This window comes from Lolium rigidum, chromosome 6, assembly GCF_022539505.1.
Source record: "Lolium rigidum isolate FL_2022 chromosome 6, APGP_CSIRO_Lrig_0.1, whole genome shotgun sequence".
NCBI lineage: Eukaryota > Viridiplantae > Streptophyta > Magnoliopsida > Poales > Poaceae > Lolium > Lolium rigidum.
Window position 1 is genome coordinate 40,370,802 of NC_061513.1, and position 24,104 is coordinate 40,394,905.

A 24,104-nucleotide genomic window follows, 5' to 3' on the forward strand; every position below is an offset into this window, starting at 1 on the left:
TCAATGTTTTATAGCTCATGAGGAAGTATGTGGTGTTTTATCTTTCGATCTTGTCATTTACTTTTGACAGACTTTCACAATGGACTAGTGGCTTCATCCGCTTATCCAATAATTTTGCAAAAAGAGCTGGCAATGGGGTTCCCAGCCCCAATTAATCAACCTTCATTAATAATTCTCTTCACATGTTTTGCTCTGATTTATCAGTAAGCAACTTAATTTTGCAAATAGACACTCCTTCATGGTATGTGAATGTTGGAAGGCACCCGAGGATTCGGTTAGCCATGGCTTGTGTAAGCAAAAGGTTGGGAGGAGTGTCACCCATCAATAATGAAACTAAAATACATGTGTAAACAAAAGAGAAGAGGGATGATCTACCTTGCTGGTAGAGATAACGTCCTTCATGGGAGCCGCTCTTGAAAGTTTGGTTGATAAGGTAGTTGGAGTACCCATTACCATTCGTTGACAACAACAAACACCTCTCAAAACTTTACTTTTATACTCTCTATATGATTTCAAAACTTAAAAAGCTCTAGCACATGATTTAATCCTCGCTTCCTCTCGCGAAGGGCCTATCTTCTACTTTATTGTTGAGTCAGTTTACCTATTCTTTCTATCCCAGAAGCAAACACTTGTGTCAACTGTGTGCATTGATTCTTACATGTTTACTTATTGCACTTGTTATATTACTTTGTGTTGACAATTATCCATGAGATATACATGTTACAAGTTGAAAGCAATTGCTGAAACTTAATCATCCTTTGTGTTTCTTCAAAGCTTTCTACTAAGAATCTATTGCTTTTGAGTAACTCTTATGCAAGTCTTATTGATGCTTGTCTTGAAAGTATTATTCATGAAAAGTCTTTGCTATATGATTCATTTGTTTACTCATTATCTTCATCATTGCTTTGAATCGCTGCATTCATCTCATATGCTTTACAATAGTATGATCAAGATTATGATAGCATGTCACTTCGTAAATTATCTTTGTTATCGTTTACCTACTCGAGGGCGAGTAGGAACTAAGCTTGGGGATGCTTGATACGTCCCAAACGTATCTATAATTTCTTATGTTTCATGCTACTTTTATGATGATACTCACATGTTTTATACACATTATATGTCATATTTATGCGTTTTCCGGAACTAACCTATTGACGAGATGCCGAAGGGCCGATTGCTTGTTGTTCGCTGTTTTTGGTTCCGTAAATCCTAGTAAGGAAATATTCTCGGAATCGGACTAAATCAATGCCCAAGCATCCTATTTTTCCACGAAGCTTCCGAACACCCGAGAGCCGACGGAGGAGTGCCACGGTGGTCACCGGATGACGAGGTGGCGCGGCCGTGGCCTCGGGCCGCGCCCCCTATTGTGTCACCGCCTCGTCGGCCTTCCGACTCCGCCTCTTCACCTATTTAAAGGTCCCCGACCTAAATCTTCGATACGAAAAAGCCACGGTACGAGAAACCTTCCGAGCCGCCGCCATCGCGAAGCCAAGATCCGGGGGACAGGAGTCTCTCGTTCCGCACGCCGCCGGGACGGGGAAGTGCCCCCGAAGGCATCTCCATCGACACCACCGCCATCTTCATCAACGCCGCTGTCTCCCATGAGGAGGGAGTAGTTCTCCATCGAGGCTAAGGGCTGTACCGGTAGCTATGTGGTTAATCTCTCTCCTATGTACTTCAATACAATGATCTCATGAGCTGCCTTACATGATTGAGATTCATATGAGTTTTGTATCACTATTCATCTATGTGTTACTCTAGTGATGTTATTAAAGTACTATATTCCTCCTCCATGGTGTAACGGTGACAGTGTGTGCATCATGTAGTACTTGGCGTAGGTTATGATTGTAATCTCTTGTAGATTATGAAGTTAATTATTGCTATGATAGTATTGATGTGTGACAAGGGATTAACTTATCAATGCCTATGGATTGTAGGCTAGGGTTTAGTTAGAAGTAGAGGGCAAGTAGATCTCGAAGGTTTCAGCCGAAAAGTGCTCGACGAATATGAAAACTAGGGTTTGCAGACAATGATTCGATGATCTTCTCGTCCCTCGACCCCACCTTTATATAGGTGGAGCCGAGGGATTCGTGCTATACAAGGATTACGAGTCCGGGATGGTTTCTAACTCATCCCGCCGGATTACAAATAACACTTCCTATTACAACTCTATCTTTTCCTTAAATACATCTTGGGCTCTCGAGTCTTCTTATTCTTCGGGTAGTGGGCCTTCAATAAACCCCGGGTACTATATTAGGCAGGCCCATTTGGGATGCCTATGTCAGTAGCCCCCGAGATTTTGCTTGAATCATAGAGTCAGGGAAAATCTCTACCGTTTATTTTTACTCGAAAGCTCTAACTTTCATACTTTTTCTCATGAAATTCTATATTGTACAGGGATATTGGTAGTTGGGGCTAGTTCATCCGACGGATCAGGTACTAGTTAAGCTGCTCTAGTGGCAATCCGCAACAACCTACTTCAAAATCACGTCCCCGGACATGATCTCGGGATACTCGGTGTAAACTTCGACAGAGTGCCGCTTAAGGTCTTACCATTCCGTCGAGTCCCGGCCGAATTTATCGAGTACCTAACGCGTCCGTTAGGATTTTTCTTCGCATCTGTTGATACGGATAAAAGTAGCAGAGCGCAGTCTTTGGCGATGCCACGCCCAGCAGAATAGTTCTGGGGTCTTACCTTCGCAGATTTGCGGCATTCAGAAATTGATCGCAACTTTGGCGTTCTGAGAATATATTGTCGAGTGCTTTTCCGGCTGTTGGAACGGCACATTTTATCGAGTCAAATATGACTTATATTGCTCTCTCGATGGGAGTATATGTAGAGTTAATTATAACTCGAAATATACTCTCTTGCCGTTTTATTTTTCCTTTGTTAACTTCATCGGGCACGCGAACAGCGTTCCCGATGGGAGTAGCCCCCGAGGCTACAGCCCAGAACTTGTGCTTGGTTGTAGGCTCAACATTTTAGTCCACCTTGTCGCTATATTGCCATTATCTCCTGATATTCTTTCCTCCTTCTTCTTCTCTCTTTCTTTTTTCTCTATTTTTTTTTTATTTGGCGAGGTATTAATGTACCAAGGCTAAATATTTCGGTGAATCTATATTGTATGTATTCTGAGGCTTGAGCGTTTGAGCCCCCGAGCGTGTCGAAAAATAAGAAGTATATCTCCACTATCTTTATTATATTGTAGCACCACGAGCCCGCCTCATTAAAAACCTTTCCCGGCCCCACTCGTTGCCCCGAAAAAGGAAAAGAGTGCGTCTGAAAACTCGTGGGCGTTTCAGTACAAGGACTATATTTCGACTCTAGGCGTAGAACCGCCTGAGTTGCGCCACGTTCCAGGGGTTTGGCTCCTCCACCCCTGTCTTCTTGTCCTTTATCCTGTATGCTCCTCCTCCGATTACTTCCGTGACGATGTAAGGACCAAGCCATGGTGACTCGAGTTTTTCATGACTTTTTTGTGTGAGCCGAAGAACTAGGTCGCCCACCTGAAAAGATCTTGGCCGCAGACGTCGACTATGGTAATTCTTCAAGTCCTGTTGATATTTGGTTACGCGAGATAGTACTTCGTCTCGAGCTTCGTCGAGTGCGTCCACATCGTCTTCCAATGCTATCTTTGAAGCTTCTTCATCATATGCTGTCACTCTAGGGGAGTCGTGCTCTATTTCTATTGGAAGTACTGCCTCCGCGCCATGGACCGTAAAAACGGGGTTTCCGTGTCGCCGTATTTGGTGTTGTTCGGATGCTCCACAAGCACACTTGGTAATTCTTCGAGCCGGGTATGTCGAGCTTTTTCTAAAGGTCCCAACGGACGTTTCTTGATGCCATTGCAGATGATGCCATTGGCTTTCTCGACTTGCCCATTGGTTTGAGGATGTGCAACTGACGCAAAATTCAGCTTGATACCCACCTCTTTGCAATAGTCTTTGAATTCATTGGATGTGAAGTTGCTTCCGTTGTCTGTGACGATGCTGTGGGGCACTCCAAACCTGAAGACGAGGCCTTGTATGAATTTTACTGCAGATGCTCCGTCTGGTGAATTTATCGGCTTCGCTTCTATCCACTTTGTAAATTTGTCGACGGCTACTAGCATGTACTCCTTTCCTCCCGGCCATGATTTGTGTAACTTGCCCACCATATCGAGTCCCCATTGTGCAAAGGGCCACGACAAAGGTATTGGTGCTAGCTCTGCTGGCCGGAGAGTGAGGTTTTGCGGCGAACCTTTGACACGCATCGCAAGTTCGTACTATGTCCTTAGCATCCTCAATTGTCTGTTAACCAGTAGAATCCTGCCCGAAAAACCTTGGCTGCGATAGCTCGACTACTTGCGTGGTGGCCACATATTCCTTCGTGTACATCCTTCAGAATTATTCTTCCTTCTTCAGGTGTGACGCACCTTTGCAAGACGCCTTGCCTCAACTGGATCGTCGGGTATTTCTTTCTTGAGTATATATGATATGTATGGCTGCATCCATGGTATCTGTATTATCATGACCAGGTCTTGCTCTTCTTCTTCTTCTTGCTTCTCCTTGGTAGCCCCCGAGGGTTTCTTCTCCTTCTTTTTTGATTTTGTCGACTCGATGGATCTCTCCGTTATCTCTTCCCAAAATACACCCGGCGGGACCGCAAGGCACCGCGACCCGATGTTTGCCGAACGTCGGCTTCGTCGTTGCTCAATCTACTAATATGATTTACTTCGCATCCGTCGAACAACTTCTCGAGCTCATTGTACACCTCCTTGTATGCCATCATGCTATCATTGATCTGCGTCACATTGGTTCATAACTTGCTGAGCTACCAACCGTGAGTCGCCAAAGATTTTTAATCGAGTTGCTCCACGAGCTTTCGCCATCTTCATCCCGTGTATGAGAGCCTCATATTCTCGCTTCATTGTTAGACGCGTTAGGGAACGTCATCCGAAGGATGTACTTCAGCTTGTCGCCTTCGGGTGATATGAGTACTACTCCTCGCGCCAACCCCTTCTAGTCTCTTGGACCCATCAAAATTCATAGTCCAGGTTCTCGATAAATCTGGGGTCCCGTATTTTGCAACTCCATCCACTCGCGATGAAGTCCGGTAGTATTTGCGACTTTATTGCTTTTCGTTTTTCATACGTGATGTCCCGAGGGGAAAGTTCTATTCCCCAAAGGGAGACACGACCCGTAGCTTCGGGTTGTTCAAGTATATTTGATAAAGGAGCTTCATTGACCACTATGATCGGGTGTGCCGAAAAATAGTGGCGCAATTTTCGTGCTCGTCGTGAACACTCCATATGCTAGCTTTTGGTACCGAGGGTACCTTTGTTTTGAGGGCGACAAGACTTCGCTCACGAAGTATACCGGTCGTCGTACTCCATGGATTTTCCCTTCTTCTTCTCTTTCGACAACTAACACCGTGCTAACCACTTGGGGCGTGGCTGCAATATACGGCAGGAGAGGTTCCTTTTCCTTAGGAGCCACCGAGATTGGTGGTGTCGATATTTTTCGCTTTAGATCCTCGAAAGCTCGATCGGCTTCTTCGTTCCACTGGAATTTATCTCCTTGCTTTATCGGCGCATAAAATGGTAGCGCTTTTTCTCCTAACCCGGCGACGAATCCGCTCAAAGCTGCGACTCGCCCGGCTTAGCTCGTCGTATTTCTTTCAACTTCGTTGGCTTCCTCATTGTTACTATGGCTTGTATTTTATCGGGATTTGCTTCAATCCCTCTTGCTGAAACTAGAAATCCCGGAAGTTCTCCTCGTCGGGACGCCAAAAGAACACTTCGTCGGGTTCGGCTTGAGGCGGAATTTGTCGAGGTTGTCAAAAGTTTCTTTGAGATCCTCGATCGGCGTTGTCCCCTTTTTGATGTTATGACGACATCATCAATGTACACTTGCACGTTTTTCCCGATCCGTGTTGCTAAACACTTCGCATCATCCTCTCGATATGTTGCTCCCGCATTTTTTAGACCGAAGGGCATTGTCTTGTAACAAAACACGCCGTAAGGTGTAATAAACGCTGTTTTGGCTTCATCCTCTTCTTTTAATCTGATCCGGTTATAACCAGAGTATGCATCCAAAAAGGAAAGACGTTCACAACCTGCCGTGGAGTCGATGATTTGATCGATCCTTGGGAGGGGAAAGTGATCCTTAGGGCAATGTTTGTTGAGACACGTGAAGTCGACGCACATGCGAAGGACTGTCGTGTTTTTCTTTGGCACCATTATCGGGTTAGCTACCCATGTGGCTTCGTAGATATCTCTCCGATAAAACCAGCTTCCTCTAGTCGATTTATTTCGATAGCATGGATTTGCGGTTTGGTTCCGAAAACGCCGCAAAGGTTGTCCGATTGGTTTCGCTGTTGGATCCAAATTTAGGTGGTGCTCGGCAAGTTCCCCGGGTACTCCTGGCATGTCGCCTGGACACCATGCGAAGATTTTCCAGCTCTCACGGAGGAACTCGACGAGCGCGCTTTCCTATGCGATATCCATGTTGTTTGCAATGGATGTCGTCTTTTTTGGATCCGTCGGGTGAATCTGCACCTCCTTAGAATTTTTCTCTCGTGTTGAAAGTTGATTCCTTGTTTGGCCTTCCGACGTCCGGCGGCACGTCGTAATCGACCATGCTTTTCGACGCCAAGTATTCAGCCTTGCATCCCGAAGGTTTCGATAACCGATGGAAATCCTTGTCGCACTTATCGCCTAAGGCAAAACTCCCTTTGACCGTGATTGGTCCCTTGGGTCCGGGCAATCTCCATAACAGGTATGTATAGTGCGGTATCGCCATAAATCTAGCATATGCTGGTCGTCCCAACAAAGCGTGGTACTCGCGATGGAAAATCCACGACTTCAAACTCCGGCTTCTCGATTCTATAATTTTCTCGGGTTCCAAACCGAACGTCGAGGTTGATCTTTCCCAATGGGTAACTTGGTTTCTCCGGTGTGATGCCGTGAAACCTTGTGTCCGTTGGCTTCAAGTTTGCTAAGGATATGTTCATCTTTCTCAATGTATCTCGCATACATAAGGTTTAAGTCGCTGCCACCATCTATGAATACTCGAGAAACGTCAAATCCCGCGATAACTCGCCGGCGTATAAGTGCCGACCGCCCGGTCGAGGAACTTGCTCGCGGATGATCCGCTATTGTGAAACCGATATCTTGTCCCGACCAATTAAGGTACTCAACTCGTTGGTGGAGGCATTTTCTCCGCCATAAACACCCGTCGTGAGATTACTTTTTGAGCTCTATTAGATGGCCTTCCCTTCCGAATCATCGACACCTGCTCCGTTGGAGTTAGGATCAACATAGGGTGGTGGTGCGAGTGCTGCCGCTATTCCGAGCTGGTGTTGATTGCCTTCGTAATCGCGGGAGGTGGCGGTAGATGAACTTCGCTCCAAGGCTCCCGAGGGTTTCTCTCGTGCTGCTCGTGCGTGAGCGTTTTCGCACATCCGAACATTGCTTGAAAATTTCGACAATCTTTCACGCAGTGTCCCGACTGTCTTTTCCCATTGTCGTCGAGGAAGAAGTGCATCCGGCACGGTCCGTTCAGCATTTCTTCGGGAGACATAAAAGGTCGTGGAAACCTTGGCCCACTATTTTGCCTCGTTGCGGGAGTCGTCCCTATTATCGCCTCGCTGCTCATTGCTTCTCTCGATAATCATCTCTCGTTGCTTCCTCCCGTATTTGACCGAAATCCTGCCGAAATTTGCCCCGGGCGTCGTAATTCGGATATCGCGAGGAAATCGTCGCCTCGTTCGATAATTTCGACCACGGTCTTCCTCCGGCGACCTGTGTCGTTTATTGTGGACATCGTCTTCTCCGTCTCGCCCATCTATTTGCTATCTCCATCAACGCGGATACTCGTTTTTGGATTGGTCCTTCCCAAGTCCTCGACAAAATCTCCGCGCTCGATTCCCTGCGACAAACGCATCTATTGCTCTCTCGTCGGATATATTTTCTCGCCGAGTTTTTTATGATGTTCCACCTTTGGATGTATTTTCTCATTGACTCATCTCGGCTTTTGTCGACACGCCCTCAGCTCTTCCAACGATGCAGGCTTCTTGCATGTGGACTCGAAGTTCTTGACGAAAACGTCCTCGAAACTTTCCCAGCTGTCGATGGATCCTGGCGGAAGTTTTTTGATCCAAGATCGTGCGGCTCCACTTAAGTGCACCTGAATACTTTGCATCGCCGTTGCTCTAGTTCCTCCAGTTAGCTTCACCGTCTCGAGGTAATCAATTAACCAGTCTTCCGGATCTTGCAGGCCGTCAAACTTTTTGAAGTGGTCGGGTAACTTAAATCCTGAGGGGACTCGAGTTTTTCGGACTCTTCTCGTGAAGCACGGTAGACCGCACATATCCTCGTCATTAAGCTCCGGGACCGCCGATGATCTCTTCGTTTTGCCTTGCTCTATCGACCCTCGCTTGTACTCCTGTGTCTCTTGCTCCACTTGGTCCTTCCGGAGCTGCCGCCGTTCTCGCCGCAGGTCGTGGACTATTTTGCCTTGTCGCTCCTTCGGGAGGCGTTGCTACGAACGCCGTTCCCATAGCTCCAACCCCTGCCAATGCCATGTTGTATAATGTTTCCCTTGGATCTCCCGGGGTGGCCTGGATGCGAGGATGTAAGCTTGTGTCGCCATATACCCAGCTTCCGGTGTCTTAGGGATAATATTTCCCTTGTATCTATCGACATAAAAGACATGTCGAGGTTTTGAACCAAGAACTCTCTTTCCGCTTCGGGTATGTGTTGTAACCTTGATCTTCCTCTCGTTCCGAGCCTCCCTGTGGCTATCACCCGAAACTCTAGATTGTCCACTCAGATCTGCCCTTCTCCCTGCCGGATGCGTAGCTGCCTCCTTTCTCCTGTTCAACTCGAGTCGTCTCGTTTTTCTATTTCTCGGGCGGTTCGTGCGAGCATATATTGATAAGCTTGCGGTTCTTGAGCCGTAGTCGTTGTCGTCATTGGTTCCGAACCATCTATGGCTTTTGCCGCTCTATCCCAGGCTGCCTCGTGGAAGTTGGACTCGACGCGTGGTGTGGGCCCGACATATTTAGTGCCCATACCTCTCCTTAGATCCGAGGGATCGACAAAAGGATTTCCCAACTGGTCGAAAGCCTCCGATGTTTCCTCTTGATCTTCGATAGCATAAATCTGATGATATTTTGTACTCAGATCTATGTTGGGTTTGGTGACATCATTGTTGAGATTGATGAAGACCTTGCCAACTGTGAGAGATTTGTCGATGAAGTCATAACTGTCGGCATCGCTTGAGCCATCGCTTACATATGAGTCCGCAGATGACTCAAACGATGCGTTGCTGAAGGTCTTGGCGAGTTTCTCTCTTGCTCTGATGCTGACGTAACGTGTTGTCGAAGTTTCTTCTTCTGACTCAGTTGACGATGCATAGCTTGAAAAATCAAAATCGACCGCCGACGATCCCGACGAAATCGGAATTTCGATACGATACGATCCTTCCTTCTCGACGCGAAAGTGGAACCTTCCGAACGTCATCTCCAAGGGCTCCGCCGGATACGCATATGCATCCAAACGGGAGGGTGGGTGAGGAACAAAATCAGCAAGACCAGCAGCGATCCGTTTACCTCGATCCATGGTGTTGCTTCCGCTTGACGATGTCGAAGATCTTGAACGTGCCATCGAGATCGGATCCTTACGCCTCTAATTCCTACGTACGGCGCCAATTGGCGAGGGATTAACTTATCAATGCCTATGGATTGTAGGCTAGGGTTTAGTTAGAAGTAGAGGGCAAGTAGATCTCGAAGGTTTCAGCACGAAAAGTGCTCGACGAATATGAAAACTAGGGTTTGCGGACAATGATTCGATGATCTTCTCGTCCCTCGACCCCCTTTATATAGGTGGAGCCGAGGGATTCGTGCTATACAAGGATTACGAGTCCGGGATGGTTTCTAACTCATCCCGCCGGATTACAAATAACACTTCCTATTACAACTCTATCTTTTCCTTAAATACATCTTGGGCTCTCGAGTCTTCTTATTCTTCGGGTAGTGGGCCTTCAATAAACCCCGGGTACTATATTAGGCAGGCCCATTTGGGATGCCTATGTCAATGTGATCTATTCCTCCTTCATAGTGTGATGGTGACAGTGTGCATGCTATGTTAGTACTTGGTGTAATTGCAATGATCTATCATGCACTCTAAGGTTATTTAAATATGAATATCGAATGTTGTGGAGCTTGTTAACTCCGGCATTGAGGTGCTCTTGTAGCCCTACGCAATTAGTGGTGTTCATCATCCAACAAGAGAGTGTAGAGTGGTTTTATTATGTGATCAAAGTTGAGAGTGTCCACTAGTGAAAGTATGATCCCTAGGCCTTGTTTCCAAACATCGAATCTCTGTTTATTTACTGTTATGTTGCATGTTTACTCGCTGCCATATTTTATTCAGATTGTTATTACCACTCATATACATCCATACTACTTGTATTTCACCATCTCTTCGCCGAACTAGTGCAGCTATACATCTGACAAGTGTATTAGGTTTGTTGGGGACACAAGAGACTTCTTGTATCGTGATTGCAGGGTTGCTTGAGAGGGATATATTTGACCTCTTCCTCCCTGAGTTCGATAAACCTTGGGTGATCCACTTAAGGGAAACTTGCTGCTGTTCTACAAACCTCTGCTCTTGGAGGCCCAACACTGTCTACAAGAATAGAAGCACCTGTAGACATCAACGATCTTGGCGACACTGTGAATAAGACTGACAGGTCGAAAATCCCCCACGCTAACAGCCCCCTCCTTCTTCGGAAGCAGCGTTATGTATGCATCGTTTAGGCGTGCAAAGCCCCTGGCATCGTCAGAGTCAAAACAGCTAACAGCTCTCATGACCGCGTCCTTGACAGTTGACCAACAAGTTTGGAAGAACCTGGCTGTGAATCCGTCAGGCCCCGGTGCTTTATCCGCTGAGAGGGCACGAATGGCGGCCCAGATTTCGTCTTCAGAGAGCGGCAACTCCAGATGCGTGAGGTCCATGGCGGGCAGGTGCAGCGGCTCTAGGTTAAGGGTGAATTCCCTAGCAGCAGGCTCGCCTAGGAGCGGGGTGAAGTGCTGTGTGGTCCGCCATGCTGCTCGGGTCTTACTCGACGCAACGCCAGCGGTGTTGTTCGAGTTTGACATGCATGTGGCTGCTAGGTGTTGATTTTACCGGGTACTTAGCGGCCACTGTGTGGCCTCAACCGAGTCAGCACCAGATGCGCCCCATAGATTGTCCTTGCACAGTTGCGCCGGAGCCTTGCATAAGCAAGCGGTCCCACAAGACGGCCTTCTTCTTCGGCTGGAGTAGGAGATCCCGTCAACTTCACTGGAGGCTTGATTGATGAAGATGTGGTGGGATTCGGGCATAGAAAATAGAAATTTTCCCGCGAGATGCGAATAAAACCAATATTCAATCTAGGAATATCCAAGGTATTGGAAAGCTGTGACTTAATAAGTGTGAGTTAAAAATGAGTTGCTTTATTGATATGATTCTTTTAACATGATCTCCTACTCAGTGGCTGACCTTGGCCCATTTTACAAGGGGGATGGTTAAGGTTGGGCTGCCCGAGTCACCCGGGCGGAGCGACGCGGGGCGAAGGGGCTTCTCGACCTACTCAGTCCTATCCTTAGAGCATCTCTAACAGAGCCCGTGAATCCCGTCGGAACTGAACTTTTCTGGCGGATTTACGGGTTCGGGCAGAATCTGCCGCGGAACGGAGCTCGAAAAGATGGGCCGGCTCGTAAAAGAAGTTTAGGGGCCCGAGAAACTCTCCGCACGCCCCGTATTAAAAGGGTTCGCGGAGGGGAGTTCGGTTCGCAAACCCTACTCCCCTCCGTCGTTCCTCTCCCTCCGCCGCCGCCAAGCACCATTTCCGGCGAGCAATCCAGCGAGCCCCAGGCAGTGATCCAGCGCCCTCCGGTGCGCGATGGCATCCCGTGGCGGCTCCGACGGGATTGGGCGGCGGCGACTCGCCGCCGCGTCCGCCCGTGTTCCGCACCGACGCGGAGCGGCGCAAGTGGAACCGGTCGGAGGGCGCGTGCAAGCGCAGCGCCCGCCGGTGGACGAACTGGGGGCTCACGCCCCCAGGGAAGCTCGCCAGGTATGGCAACACCGGCGAGGGCTCCTCGTCCGGCCAGTCAAGCCGTGCCCCCGTCGCGGACAGCAGCGATGACGCGGACCTCGTCCCCACGCGGTTTTCCACCATCTCCGCCGGCAGCGACAAGGAGGAGGCCATTCTCGCCCAGACCAAGGCCTTCAGCGAGGCGGAGGCTCGCGCGCTCTTCCGCCGGGAAGAGGCGGACGCCGTCCGCCAGGTCCGTGAATACGAGGCGGCCCGCCGGGAGGCCCGCGTCCGCCGCGTCAAGCTCGAAATAGTCGAGCTTGACGCCGACGACGCGTGAAGATCGTCCACGACAGCATCGGCGCCCTCTGCCACCGACACGCTGCACCACCACCGGCACCGCCGCGCGCGTAGGTCACTATATTGGCCGCATTTTGCTTTAGCTAGGTAGCGCTCGCCGGTGTACCAGTAATGTAGGTTTAATTTATCGAACAATGTAAGTTTTGATGCTCGATTGAAGCATCAATTTCATGTCGAACTATGATCATCGCCTAATTTACCCGCACCATTTTGAATTCCGCTTTTCAGTTCCATTTTTACGGTTTCTGATCTAGGCCACTGCTAAAATCGAACGAACTTACGTTTTCGGAAGATTGAAAACCACTTTTTCGGTTTGCACTTTTTTGGGCTCTACTAGAGATGCTCTTATTGTCTCCCTTCCCTCTTCCCGGCCATGTTTACTTTAGGCGGAAGGGACTGATAGCTAAGTTTAGCTGCGAACATAGCTTTGCTTCTTCACATATTCTTTTACTTTTAATTTTCGTAAGAAGCAAGCACTTCTCTGTCGAGCCTGAACCCTACAGGCCATGACATACATACTGCGTGCATCGATCTATCTAGGAAGCTAGTCGTCGGCGAGGGGAATCAGAGTTAGCTTCCCGCCGTAGATCTCTGGCACCTGGCTCTCCTCCATTTCCTGCCGCAGCGTCTCATCCAGGTTCTTATCGTCGATGAACATGATCTACGTGCGCAAACAGTTAATCAACGAGAGAGCGACGTCTAACATTGTTTGAACAATCAGTGGGTTTCTTGCCACACCTTGGCCCTGGTATTGGTGTCGATGAAGGGGTACACCATCTTCCAGGCCTTCATGAAGATGTAGGGCACGTGGACCATGAGCGCCTTGCCCAGCCTCTCCGGGTAGTAGCTCTGCATGATCTCGATGGTGGCGATGTAGGCCCGGACGTCGGAGTTGGCATATCCCCACCCCTTGAGGTCCACCACGCACATGAACTTGTCCTGCCCTCGAGGGATCCTCGCACAGATCTTGTCCAGCAAGTAGATAAGAAATCCTGCACAAACGAGAAGAAGGTTTTCATGACATTACCTTGATTCCCGAGATCATCCGAGTAAATAAAGGTGAGATGTTACATACGCTTGTGCTCGGCCATGTCGCGGTTGGCAGAGAAGTGCTTGGCCGGAAAGGCGAACACGACGGGGCGACCGGCGCGGTCGACGCCGCCCATGCGGGCCTTGTCGTCTGAGAGCTCTCTACGCACCTGTTCCGCCGGCATGACACCGCCAGGTACGGCCTCCCGCCTCCATGCCACAAACTTGAGGAGCATCGCCGAGGCCTTGCTCACGTCGTGGTCGCGCGCTCGCAGGAACCTCCGGAGCGTCATGTTGTCAACCTCCTGCACGCAGAGGTCCAGCGACAAAATTACTAACTTAACGGATTTGTTGTTTCTTAAACAATGTCGCACTTCTAAATTTTGCTAATGATAAACACTTCATTATTAATTACCTGGGGCGCAATAGTACTAGAACTGTAATGTCTTTGTGACCGAGCATTAGGTTCAGGTCGTGACATTCTTCAGAATCTTAAGAATGATCGTCTTGTAACCCTTGCTGAGTGTTAAGGCTCCTTTTTACCCGCATAAAAAAATTACTTCTCTAAATCGGACCTAGCCGAACACTTATACAGTTTAGAAGAGTAAAAGTTATAGGTCCAACTGTAGGTACCTTTATTTATAAAACGGGGTGAAAGCCTGTATCGAGGAAGTTTGGCTCTACAACCCGCGCCAGCGTTCTTCCCCGTACACATCGCTACATCGCTAGCGACGTTTCTACTGGCCACGAATATACTCCGCCGACACCCCACAGCCTCCACCTCCCTCCCACCCCACTTAGATTCGCTCGTCGTCGTTGGGATCGACCCGTAGCTCCGCCTCCGTGCGTCGATTATTTTGATTTAGTGCAAAACGGAGCCGGGGGGGAGTTCAATTTGCTACAAAAACAGAGCTACTGGCGTACGGAGATGCCGTCAGCCGGCCGTGATGGAGCTACGCGGTGTCGAAATCGGGGGAGGTCCGTGAAATCCTGATCGACCAACTTCAGCCGCGGCGATCTTGGTGTACAACCGACGACCGAGGTTGGAGTTGAACCTTCGTCCTCCGAGCTCCGCCGGCTGTCTTGTAACCCTTTCGGCCAACGTGCAGCTTCGGTACTAGCTCAACATCGCAAACCGATGTGCTCACCTGCTTCACCCCCCAAGTGTTCGACTGTTTGGCCACGCGAGTTTTTTTTTTTTTTGCTATTTTGATTTTGGTTTTGGTTCTTCGATCAAATTTAACATAGGCAATTGCATAATGTAGATGAAGTGGTTGATGGAGTTTATCTTCGACGACTCTTGGTCGGAGGAGGAAGACAGTGATGACTTCGACATGGTCATACCCATGATCCTGAGCGATGAAACTCATCAACCAAAATAGAGCGGATGGCCACACCAAACTTATGAGATATTACTTCAACCCAGTGCAATCTATCGGGAGAAGTATTTTCGGCGACAATTTCAGATGCACAAGAGTCTCTTCCTCACTAATGAAAAAGCCGTGAAGAAGCATGATAACTGGTTTAAGTTGAGGAGGAGTGCATCAGGGGACATCACTGCAAGCCCATTGATGAAGTGTATTGCGGCTGTTCGAGTGCTTGCCTATGGGTGTTCAACTGTTGTCGTTGACGAATATGTCCGCATCGGGGAAGATACAGTCTTGTAGGCGTTTAAAGGTACACATAGTTCGTGAATGAGATCTTTGAACCGGAGCACCTAATGATGAAGACACCAAGAGACTCTTGTGTGAGAGTGCAGGACGAGAATGTCCTGGGATGCTTGGATCAATAGATTGCATGCACTGAACAATGAAGAATTATCCTGCGAGATGGAAACGTTGGTATCCAACAATCATTCTTGAGACGTCATCAAAGAATCTGGATTTGGCATTCATTCTTTGGATTTCCTAGCTCGCATAATGATCTGAATGTGTTATCAAGGTCACCATTGTTCTCGAAACTTGTTGCTGGAGATGTTCCTCCTTGCAACTATGTAGTCAATGGCCGTTAGTAGACGATGAGTGACTATCCTACAGATGCCATCGATCCTCCATGGGCCACCTTTTTGAAGACACTCACGCGTCTTAAGAGCCATAGGATATCTCACTTTGCAATGATGCAAGAGTCAACAAGGAAGAACGTGGAGAGAGCTTCCGGTGTGCTTCAGGAGGGCTTTGCCATTATTTGTGGCCCTGCTGAGTATTGGAAGCTAGGATGCAGAGATTCCTTGCAGCGCATCCATGCATCGAGAATCCGAGAGATGCACGCTCACCTGCAAGATGATTTTGTTGGCTATTCCACAACACATTATAGTTGTGTTTTTTATTTCATCTGTACCGTTCCATCAGTTTGGCGTTGAAAACAAAATAGGAAGTTTATTATAGTGCAATGGGTAGAAACTCCTTCTCTTCAGATCAGCAAATATAGAAAGATAAAAAATACTGTGTTGGATAGAGGACTAAATTATGAGGGATCGGCTAGAGATGCCATATGGGCCGTGCTTTCACCTCACGGGATGCCATATGCGACTCTTAGTCAACGATCAATATGTTAAGATGAAGCCATCATCTCTAGGTTAATTTAGGTATGGCAAGATCTCAGCGATCTCAACCGCTAACGATTTTTATTAGTGGCGATATTGCCACCCATAATTTGCACTACTCCCTCAGATTAGTAGTGATCAGCTGTTGTACCTTCTACATGTTCCCAGAGTCCAGGAGAAGAGCAGATCGACCAGCTGGCCGGGCGAGGAAAGGGCACCAAATTTCAGGTGGAGGTTAGTTGAACATTATTTTTTGAAACAAAGGTTAGTTGCACATACTGCCAGAGGTTATGATAATGATAGCAGAGGTATCTGTCAAACAGATCGAGCATGAAAGAAGAAGCGGAGTATCGTGTGCGCCGTGCGCGTACCTTAACATGCGGGTCCTGGGCTTCGGCCATGGCTCTCAGCTCAGCGACCTTGAGCCACTCCCCTTCCCCAGCATCTCCCCCAACACTGCTCGCCATAGATCTCCTCAGCTCCTCCACCGAGATCTAGCAGGCAACGCCGGGACGCAGCCTACTGGTACAGTGAGTAGTGGAGGAATAGCGGGAGCTCGGATGGGAGGAAGACGGTGGTGCAACTCAAGGGAGAACCTTCACCAATGGAGGAGGATAGGGACTAGGGAGCGAGACGACAAGTGCTGGCGCGCTCGAGCTCTACCAGTTGTTAGGCGAGCGAGAGGTGTGCACTGCAGGGCAGGGCAGGGACTTCTTCGTTTCTTGTGCGTGGGTAGCATTTGTTTTCTTGTGATTTTTCTCTCTTCTTTTAGTCAGCAATCGCGATACCTATGGCACTTTGCTAGATGTGTTTATTCTCAGCCACAGTTTTTCTCTATGGACTGTCTAGTGAAAATATTGGCTGGGACTCTCTTTTCCCATCATTTGGTTATTGACCCAACGAAAAGGAAAATAACAATGAAAAAAGGGAGCTTGTATGCAAAGTTTTTTTTCCACAAAGTTAAAATGCATAAGATTCAACACACGACCAAGAAAAAACTTTTGCCAAAATTTCGTACAAGAAGTTCCATATTGCTTTATTTCTCAATTCCTAATTGTGCGTAACGGGATGGTTCATGTTTACATTGTGATCTTGTACAACAGCTGTGCGGTTCAAAAGTGTGCAAGTTTCACAAAACCACAAGTATTGTAACTTGGAAAAGTTCCTATTTTGGTTAAATTTTGGGGAGAAGTTACAAAAGCATCAATTTAACTTGGAAAAATAATGTGAAATTTCCCAGTTTACTCCACTACTCGTTGTTTCAATTACTGGACTTTTCATTTTTTTAAAGAACCTCCTTTCCTATGCGGTACCTTGGATTGCCTCTTTCGATTCGCTCCTTGAGGAGGGTCGACTTCCAATTTCTTGAGGACAAGTGCGCCGGCAAGCTACCATCTTGGAATGGCAAATTTATCATCACGGCCGGCCGTACCGCTTTGATCAAATCCGTCATCGCCTCTCAAGCCATCTATCACCTTACGCCGCTTATGGTTCCGCCCGAGACTATCAAATTCATCAACAAACTCCAAAGGGCCTTCCTTTGGTCCGCCAAAGATACTACTACCGGTGCCAAGTGCAAGGTAAATTGGGAGTTAGTGTGCCGCCCCAAAAGGTTAGGTGGGCTTGGAATCCTTCATACGGACAAATTTGCTACGGCTCTCCGCCTTCGTTGGCCTTGGTTTGAGTGGAAAGACTCCAATAAGATTTGGGTCAAATACGGTAACCCTTGCAACAAGGATGATATGGATATCTTCTATGCCGCCACTTCGATCACTGTTGGAAATTTGAAGAAAACGCCTTTTTGGCATGCCCCTTGGCTCGGCGGGAGAAAGCCAATAGATATCGCTCCGCTCATCTTCGACTCCTCCAAAAGGAAAAATTGGAAGGTTGGGCAAGCCCTCCATGACCGTGCGTGGATCACCAAGATTGACTTGGGAAGACCGTTTACCGCCGACCACCTTCGCCAATTCATTGAGCTTTGGACGCTTCTCAACACCGTCACTCTTAGGCACGACATTGATGACGACATCATTTGGAGGCTCACCCCGCATGTCGGCTACACAACCAAGTCGGCTTACGAGCTGCAGTTCTTTGGGTCCACGGCCTCGGCCATGGATAAGTACATTTGGAAAGCTTGGGCCCCGCTGAAGGTGAAATTTTTCGCTTGGCTTGCGAATCAAAAACGTATTTGGACGGCGGATAGGCTTGCCAAGCGGGGGTGGCCAAATTGCGGCCTTTGCCCACTATGCAAACAGGTCACGGAATCGGTGGATCACCTCTTCGTTCATTGCCGCTTTACCATTCGTCTTTGGACTCGGGTTAAAGATTGGTTGGGCATTCCGGAGTTGACCCCCTCAGATTGGGAGGGGCTTTCGATCGAGGATTGGTGGAGAAGAATGTCGTATGATGCTAGGACCAACCGCAAAGCTATGGCTTTCCTCACTATGTTAGTATCCTGGGAAGTGTGGTGCGAGCGTAATGCTAGAGTCTTTCGTAACAAGCTTGCGCCTTCGTTTATTGTGTTTGATAGGATCAAATCCGAGTCGAGGTTGTGGGTCTTAGCGGGGGCTAAGTGCTTGGGTGATTTCATGCCGGGAGAGTAATACCTTTTGTCTTTGTCGGGGCTTCTAGCCTTTGTAAACTTTAAACTCTTTGCTTCTCCTTAATCAATGGAAAGGGGCAAAATCTATTTGCCCCCCGTTTCAAAAAAAATAAAAATTAAAGAACATTTTTGGCTGGAAGTTACAAAAGGGCCAAACTTCAAACTGGCTGCCAAAGGTGAGCTCACATTTTTCTGGTTTACTCACTACATGTACCCTGAATCTATATATTTTTTCATATTTTCTAAAAAGATTGAATTTGGAACTAACTACGGTGAAGATTGGTGCGGGGGCACGCTGCATCCGTCATGTTAATCTTCTAGTAGACGTAGTTAGTGATTATGTTTTTGATTCTGTGGAGCATGTTTTTGAGCCGTTGTGTATCAGCCTTTAAGTAGAGGAAGCTTAAAAAGAAAGTCTCCTCAAAGGTATCGTAGGAGAAGCCTGAAATTCTTTGAAAAGTGTGTTTTTGAGCCATTGCATATATACCTTTTTAGTGGTGAAGCTTGGAGTGTGTTTTTTAGCCGATGCGTAATTCTCAAAGATACAGTAGTAGGAGAACCCTGAAGTTTTTTGGTGTGTTTTTTGAACCATCGCATATCTATATTATAAGTGGTGAAGCTTAAAACAAAATTCTTCTAAAAGTTACTATAGGAAAACCCTGAAGTTCTTTGAACTGTACTTTTTAAGCCGTTGTATATCTACCTTTTAAGTGGTAAGGCTTAACAAAGTATTCTAAAAGTTACCGTAGGGTACCCTAAAGTTCCTTCGGATGTGTTTTTCTAATGGTTGTGTATCTGCCATTTAAGTGGTGGAAATTTTAAAAAACTTCTCAAAGTTAAATAGGAAAAACGATGAAGCTACCGTGTTATTTAAGTGGTAAAGCTTAAAAGAAAAGTCTTCTCAAAGTCATCGTACGAGAACCCTGAAGCTCTTTGGAGTGTATCTTCTGAGAAATTGTTTATCTAACTTTTCTACTGTTGGATAGTTACTGTTGCGGCTGAAGAGTTGTGTAAGAAAATTTATGTCAAAGAATTATCACTTTTGTACTACTGGAAAAATATCGTTGGAAAATTACCTTTGAGAAGTTTTACCCGCCGTTGAAAATTTACTATTAGATAATTATTGCCAAAATTAATGTCATATAATTACTGCAGGCAAATAATATAGTATTTTTTCTTAACTTATTGCATTAGAAATCCCAAGCTACTTTAGAAGAAGAGAGTTACAGTTGAAAAATCGATGCCAAAAAATTATTATTTACGAACCGGTGAGAAATTACTGTTTAAAAATTACCTTCAAAAAATAACAGCTTACAAATGAATATTTTTTGTTAGATAACACTGCAGAAAAAACTACACACGCTGAAACATTACCGTAGGATAACTTCACTCGATGAATTTTTGTTGGCTGCTGCATAACGAGGTTGAAGAGCTATGGTAAGAATATTGATATTGACAATTTAATATGCATGCACAGTTGAAGAGTAATTGGCGAAGAATTTCCATTGGATAAATAATGGTAGAAAAGTACTGCTGAAGAATTGTGCCAAAAATTTACAATCAGAGTATTACTGCTTAAAACTCACTATTGGATAATTACCGCAGAGAAAATATAATGAGCTGCGATCTAAGAATTGTTGATGAAAGTTACTACTGATGTGCCGTCACATTTTTGTGGAACATCAAATAATTATTGGACGATAATTAATAGTGTATAATTATGTCAAAGATTTACCATTGAAATTTACCTATGAAAGATTATTATCGAGTAAGATGGAGAATTATGTTAAAGATTTATCGTCAAAAATATATCACTAAAAAATTCCTCTAATTAGCGCCAAAAATATTGTTCATCCACGTGATAACAGTAACCTAATGGGCTGACAAGAGAGCAAACATGCTGAACTTTCATGTATAGTATTAGGAAGGTTGGCGCAGGTATGTAAATCATTGGTTAAAATACTGTAGTATCAGGCTTGTTGAAGTAATGCAGAAGTTATGGTGTGCTGCTTAGTGATGTGGAAGTACTAGGCGTGGCTTAGAATTTCGTTTCCACCGTCCATAGGTGATCGTGAAGCGATGGAAAAGGGGTAGTAAGGGCTAAAGTCATTGGACGATGGTAGGGCGTACCTGGAGCGAGGATAATGTGTCGCGGTTGAGACAGGTGGCGGATGAGAGATCAAGTTTTTCAAAGATACCATAGAGAAGGTAGTAGTGTTTTAACGACTAAAAAGGATGGTAGATGGTGAAGTATTTTTATTTCCGGAGTTGCTATAAAGAAAGATGGCAGTATTTTTTCCGGCTTAGGCAGTGAAAGATGAAATAGGTATATTTTTTCGAAGACACCATAGAAGAAGGCAGTGTTATTTTCCCCATGTAAAATGGGCGACTGGCGGTGTAGTAAGTATATTTTTCTAATGTCACCATAGACGAAGCCGTTAATATTTTTCCTGCGTAAAAGATGTGGCAAATATTATAGTTCTGATTTTCCTAAGTCAACGGAGAAAAAAGGGGTAGTATATGGAAAAATAATTATTTTTTTAGAGTGTGTATTAGTGTTTTTTTCCGGATAAAAGAGTCGATGAACGATAAAACAAGAAATGTTGTCATGGAATTACCGCCAAAGAATTATGAACTATCGAGGAATTTACATCGAATAATTACCATTGGAAACTACCGTTGAAATTAAGAGTTGTGTAAAACATAACAAACTCGTCGCCGTTGTAGACACACTCTTGATGGTACTAAAGACGAATTATGTTCCCTCAAACAATTATTATCACATAGTTAACGTACGTTGAAAAATTATTGTAAAAAAATACTGCTACGAAATTACCAATATTACTATTAGATAGGTAACGTAGGGCAAGCTAGTGTTGAAGCTAAAGATTTGTGGCCATAAGTTGTTTCGAAAAAATAGATAATTAACGAATGTTAAATAGTTAACATCGAGAAATTGCTGTCAAAGCTAAAGATCTTCACTGACTGTAAAATATTTGACAAAGCTGAAAAATTGTACTAATAAATTACAGCTGAAAATTATTAAAAAAGCAATACAAAAATTGTAAGAAAAAATTCTGCAAAAAATAGGGCTGAATACAGTGTTCATTCACAGATACCATTCATCCGTGCATGAACAGTGTCCCGTGAGCTGAGCGGCAAGCAAAACCCACTAGCTTTTTGTACTAGTAAGTACTACCTCTAACCACAAAAATATGTCTGCATACATCCAACTTTAGTCAAATCTAAGATATACTTTTACGGATGGATAGATTATAATAGTTGGCAAAGGCTGCAATGCAGCAGCGAGCATGTATATTTATTCCAGTCCATGCGTGCGTATGTTGAGTGCGTGGCCGTGGCATCGAGTGCATGTGCTCCAGCCAGCGTCACCTTTTCTGCGTTTAGTCCGGTCAATGCAAGTCAACGCAACCAGTCAGAGTCAGTGTTAGCTGGTCTACTGCATTTGCGTCACTCGCGGGGCTGGAGGACTAGCTGCTCGAAGTAGAATGGCTTGGCTGTCTGCGTTCAGGTTCAACGCCGAACGGTCCTCTTAGGGCATCTCCAACGGGGTGACCCAAACGGACGTGTTTAGACGTCCGTTTTTATCCGTATGGGTCGCCCCGCGGATACGCGGATAGTCCCAATGTCCGGGACTCGTTTTTATTCCCCAACGCGCTGCTGCGACCCATTCCTAGTAGGCTAGTACTAGTTCATCACAAAGTGGATACCACACCGTGCTCGTCGCCGGCGGGCGCGTGGACGCGGTGAAGCTAGGCAAAGTGGCCGGCGTCCGGGCGAGGCGCGGGCGCGGCATCGAGGTACGGGGATGGCGCGGTGTCGAGGTGCGGGCGCCTCTTCACGCGGGCGCGCGAGGCGCGAGAGGTGGCGGCACGCGGCGAGGCGCATCGACGAGGTGCCGGTGCGGCTTGTCGAGCGGCGCGGCGCCGGGGCCCCGGTCGGACGCGAAGACCATGCGCGCGAGGACGATGACCGCCGGACCAAGCTCCGCCGCGGGCAGCTCAAGGCCCGTCGCAGCGCACGCTCTCCCGGCCGCAGCACGAGCCGCCGCGGCCGGGACAACGCGACACGGAGGAGGTCGTCGGCGGCGGCCGACCTCGTCCACGACCTCGCGGCCGCGCCGCCGCCACGGGCGAGCTGGGCGCAGGCGAGGGAGGCACACGTCGCCGCGCTCCAGGGCAAGGCCCGCCGCCCGCGTCGCCGCGCTCCAGGAGGTCCGTTCCCTCGCCTTCTTCCGCTCCGAGAGGCGCGGGGCGACGAGAGGCGCGGGGCGGCGAGAGGCGCGGGGCGGCGCGGCCGCCGTCGGCGGCAGCGGGGCCAGGCGAGAGGCGCGGGGCGAGGAGAGACGCGGGCCGACGAGGCCGCCGTCGGCGAGCGAGCACCGCGAGGCGAGAGGCGGCGGGGCGACGAGGCCGCCGTCGGCACGCAGCACCGCGAGGCGAGGCGCGAGCCGGCGCGGCGAGCCACGGCGCGGCGTGGTTGCGCGGGGCTGCGCAAGATGGGCCCGATCTCCTCGCCTTCTTCCGCTCCGTCCAGGCCTCCGCCGTTGTCTTCCTCGTCGGCGTCGAGGCCGGTGGCCCGGAGCTCGTTTCGCCTCCGGCGACTTCCGGCAGGTGTGAAAAAAAGAGAGGCTGCAGCGACGGGGACCTCCATGTGTAGGCGACGGCGGCAGTCGAGGAGGCGAGCCAAACTCCGGCGAATGTCCATGGAAGAAAGGAGGACAGAGGAGAGAGAGAATAGTGCAGATCTACTAGTTGTCTTTGTCTCTCTGTCAAATGGGCCAGAACGATTGTTCACCCGGACAGATTGGCCACAGATGGACGCCCGCCCGTGTCCGGCTCGTCCCAAAAGTCTCCCAAATTTGCGCCAGTTTTGGGTCAGACCGGACGCTGCACCTGTCCGTTTTTAAGATGGGTTGCCCCGTTGGGAGCAGGTTTTACCCAAATGGACACATCCGACGTCCGTTTTTGGGTTTGGGTGCCCCCGTTGGAGATGCCCTTATGACGCAGGGGTGCGACAAGCTACCCCGTTCCATAACCGCGTGGCCTCTGCCGGCTTTGTACGAAGCAGGAAATTTGCACCAATGTGTTTTGTACTCCTTCGGTTTCATATTTTTTTGTGGCGAATTCGGATGTACTCCCTTCATTCACTAATATCTAATATAAGATGTTTTAGTTTTTTAAGATTCATCTATTTTAATAAGCATCTAGTTTATCTTTAATATGTAGATCTAATTTATTTTAAAATGTGTGAAACATCTTATATTTATAAATAGGAGGAGTATCTATTTGTAAACTCTGTTAAGATATATCTAAATTTGCGATAAGAATTATGGAACGGAAAGGATACCGAACATATTCTTCATACAAAAAAGAAACATCTACTCCCTGCATCCCATTAAACATGTCCGAGGTTTGTCTAAATTTAGATGTATCTAATACTATTTACTATTTAGTATAGTATTTAGATATATTTAAATTTGGA

At 47.3% G+C, this 24,104-nt stretch overlaps 1 protein-coding gene across 2 annotated transcripts; it reads right to left on the reverse strand.

Annotated features, from left to right (window-relative positions):
- Positions 1-12,836: 12,836 nt before the first annotated feature.
- On the reverse strand, positions 12,837-16,713 carry LOC124666949 (phosphatidylinositol transfer protein 3-like). Of its 2 annotated transcripts, XM_047204286.1 has the most exons (5): positions 16,369-16,713; positions 16,149-16,192; positions 13,502-13,760; positions 13,165-13,418; positions 12,837-13,087 (listed from the first exon to the last, which is right to left on the reverse strand). In XM_047204286.1, exons 3-5 carry the CDS (start codon positions 13,746-13,748, stop codon positions 12,971-12,973), a joined length of 618 nt encoding a protein of 205 aa, XP_047060242.1. In that variant the 5' UTR covers positions 13,749-13,760; positions 16,149-16,192; positions 16,369-16,713; the 3' UTR covers positions 12,837-12,970. The 2 variants fall into 2 exon arrangements, with proteins under 2 accessions (XP_047060242.1, XP_047060241.1); XM_047204285.1 differs by lacking the exon at positions 16,149-16,192.
- Between the last annotated feature and the right edge of the window lie 7,391 nt (positions 16,714-24,104).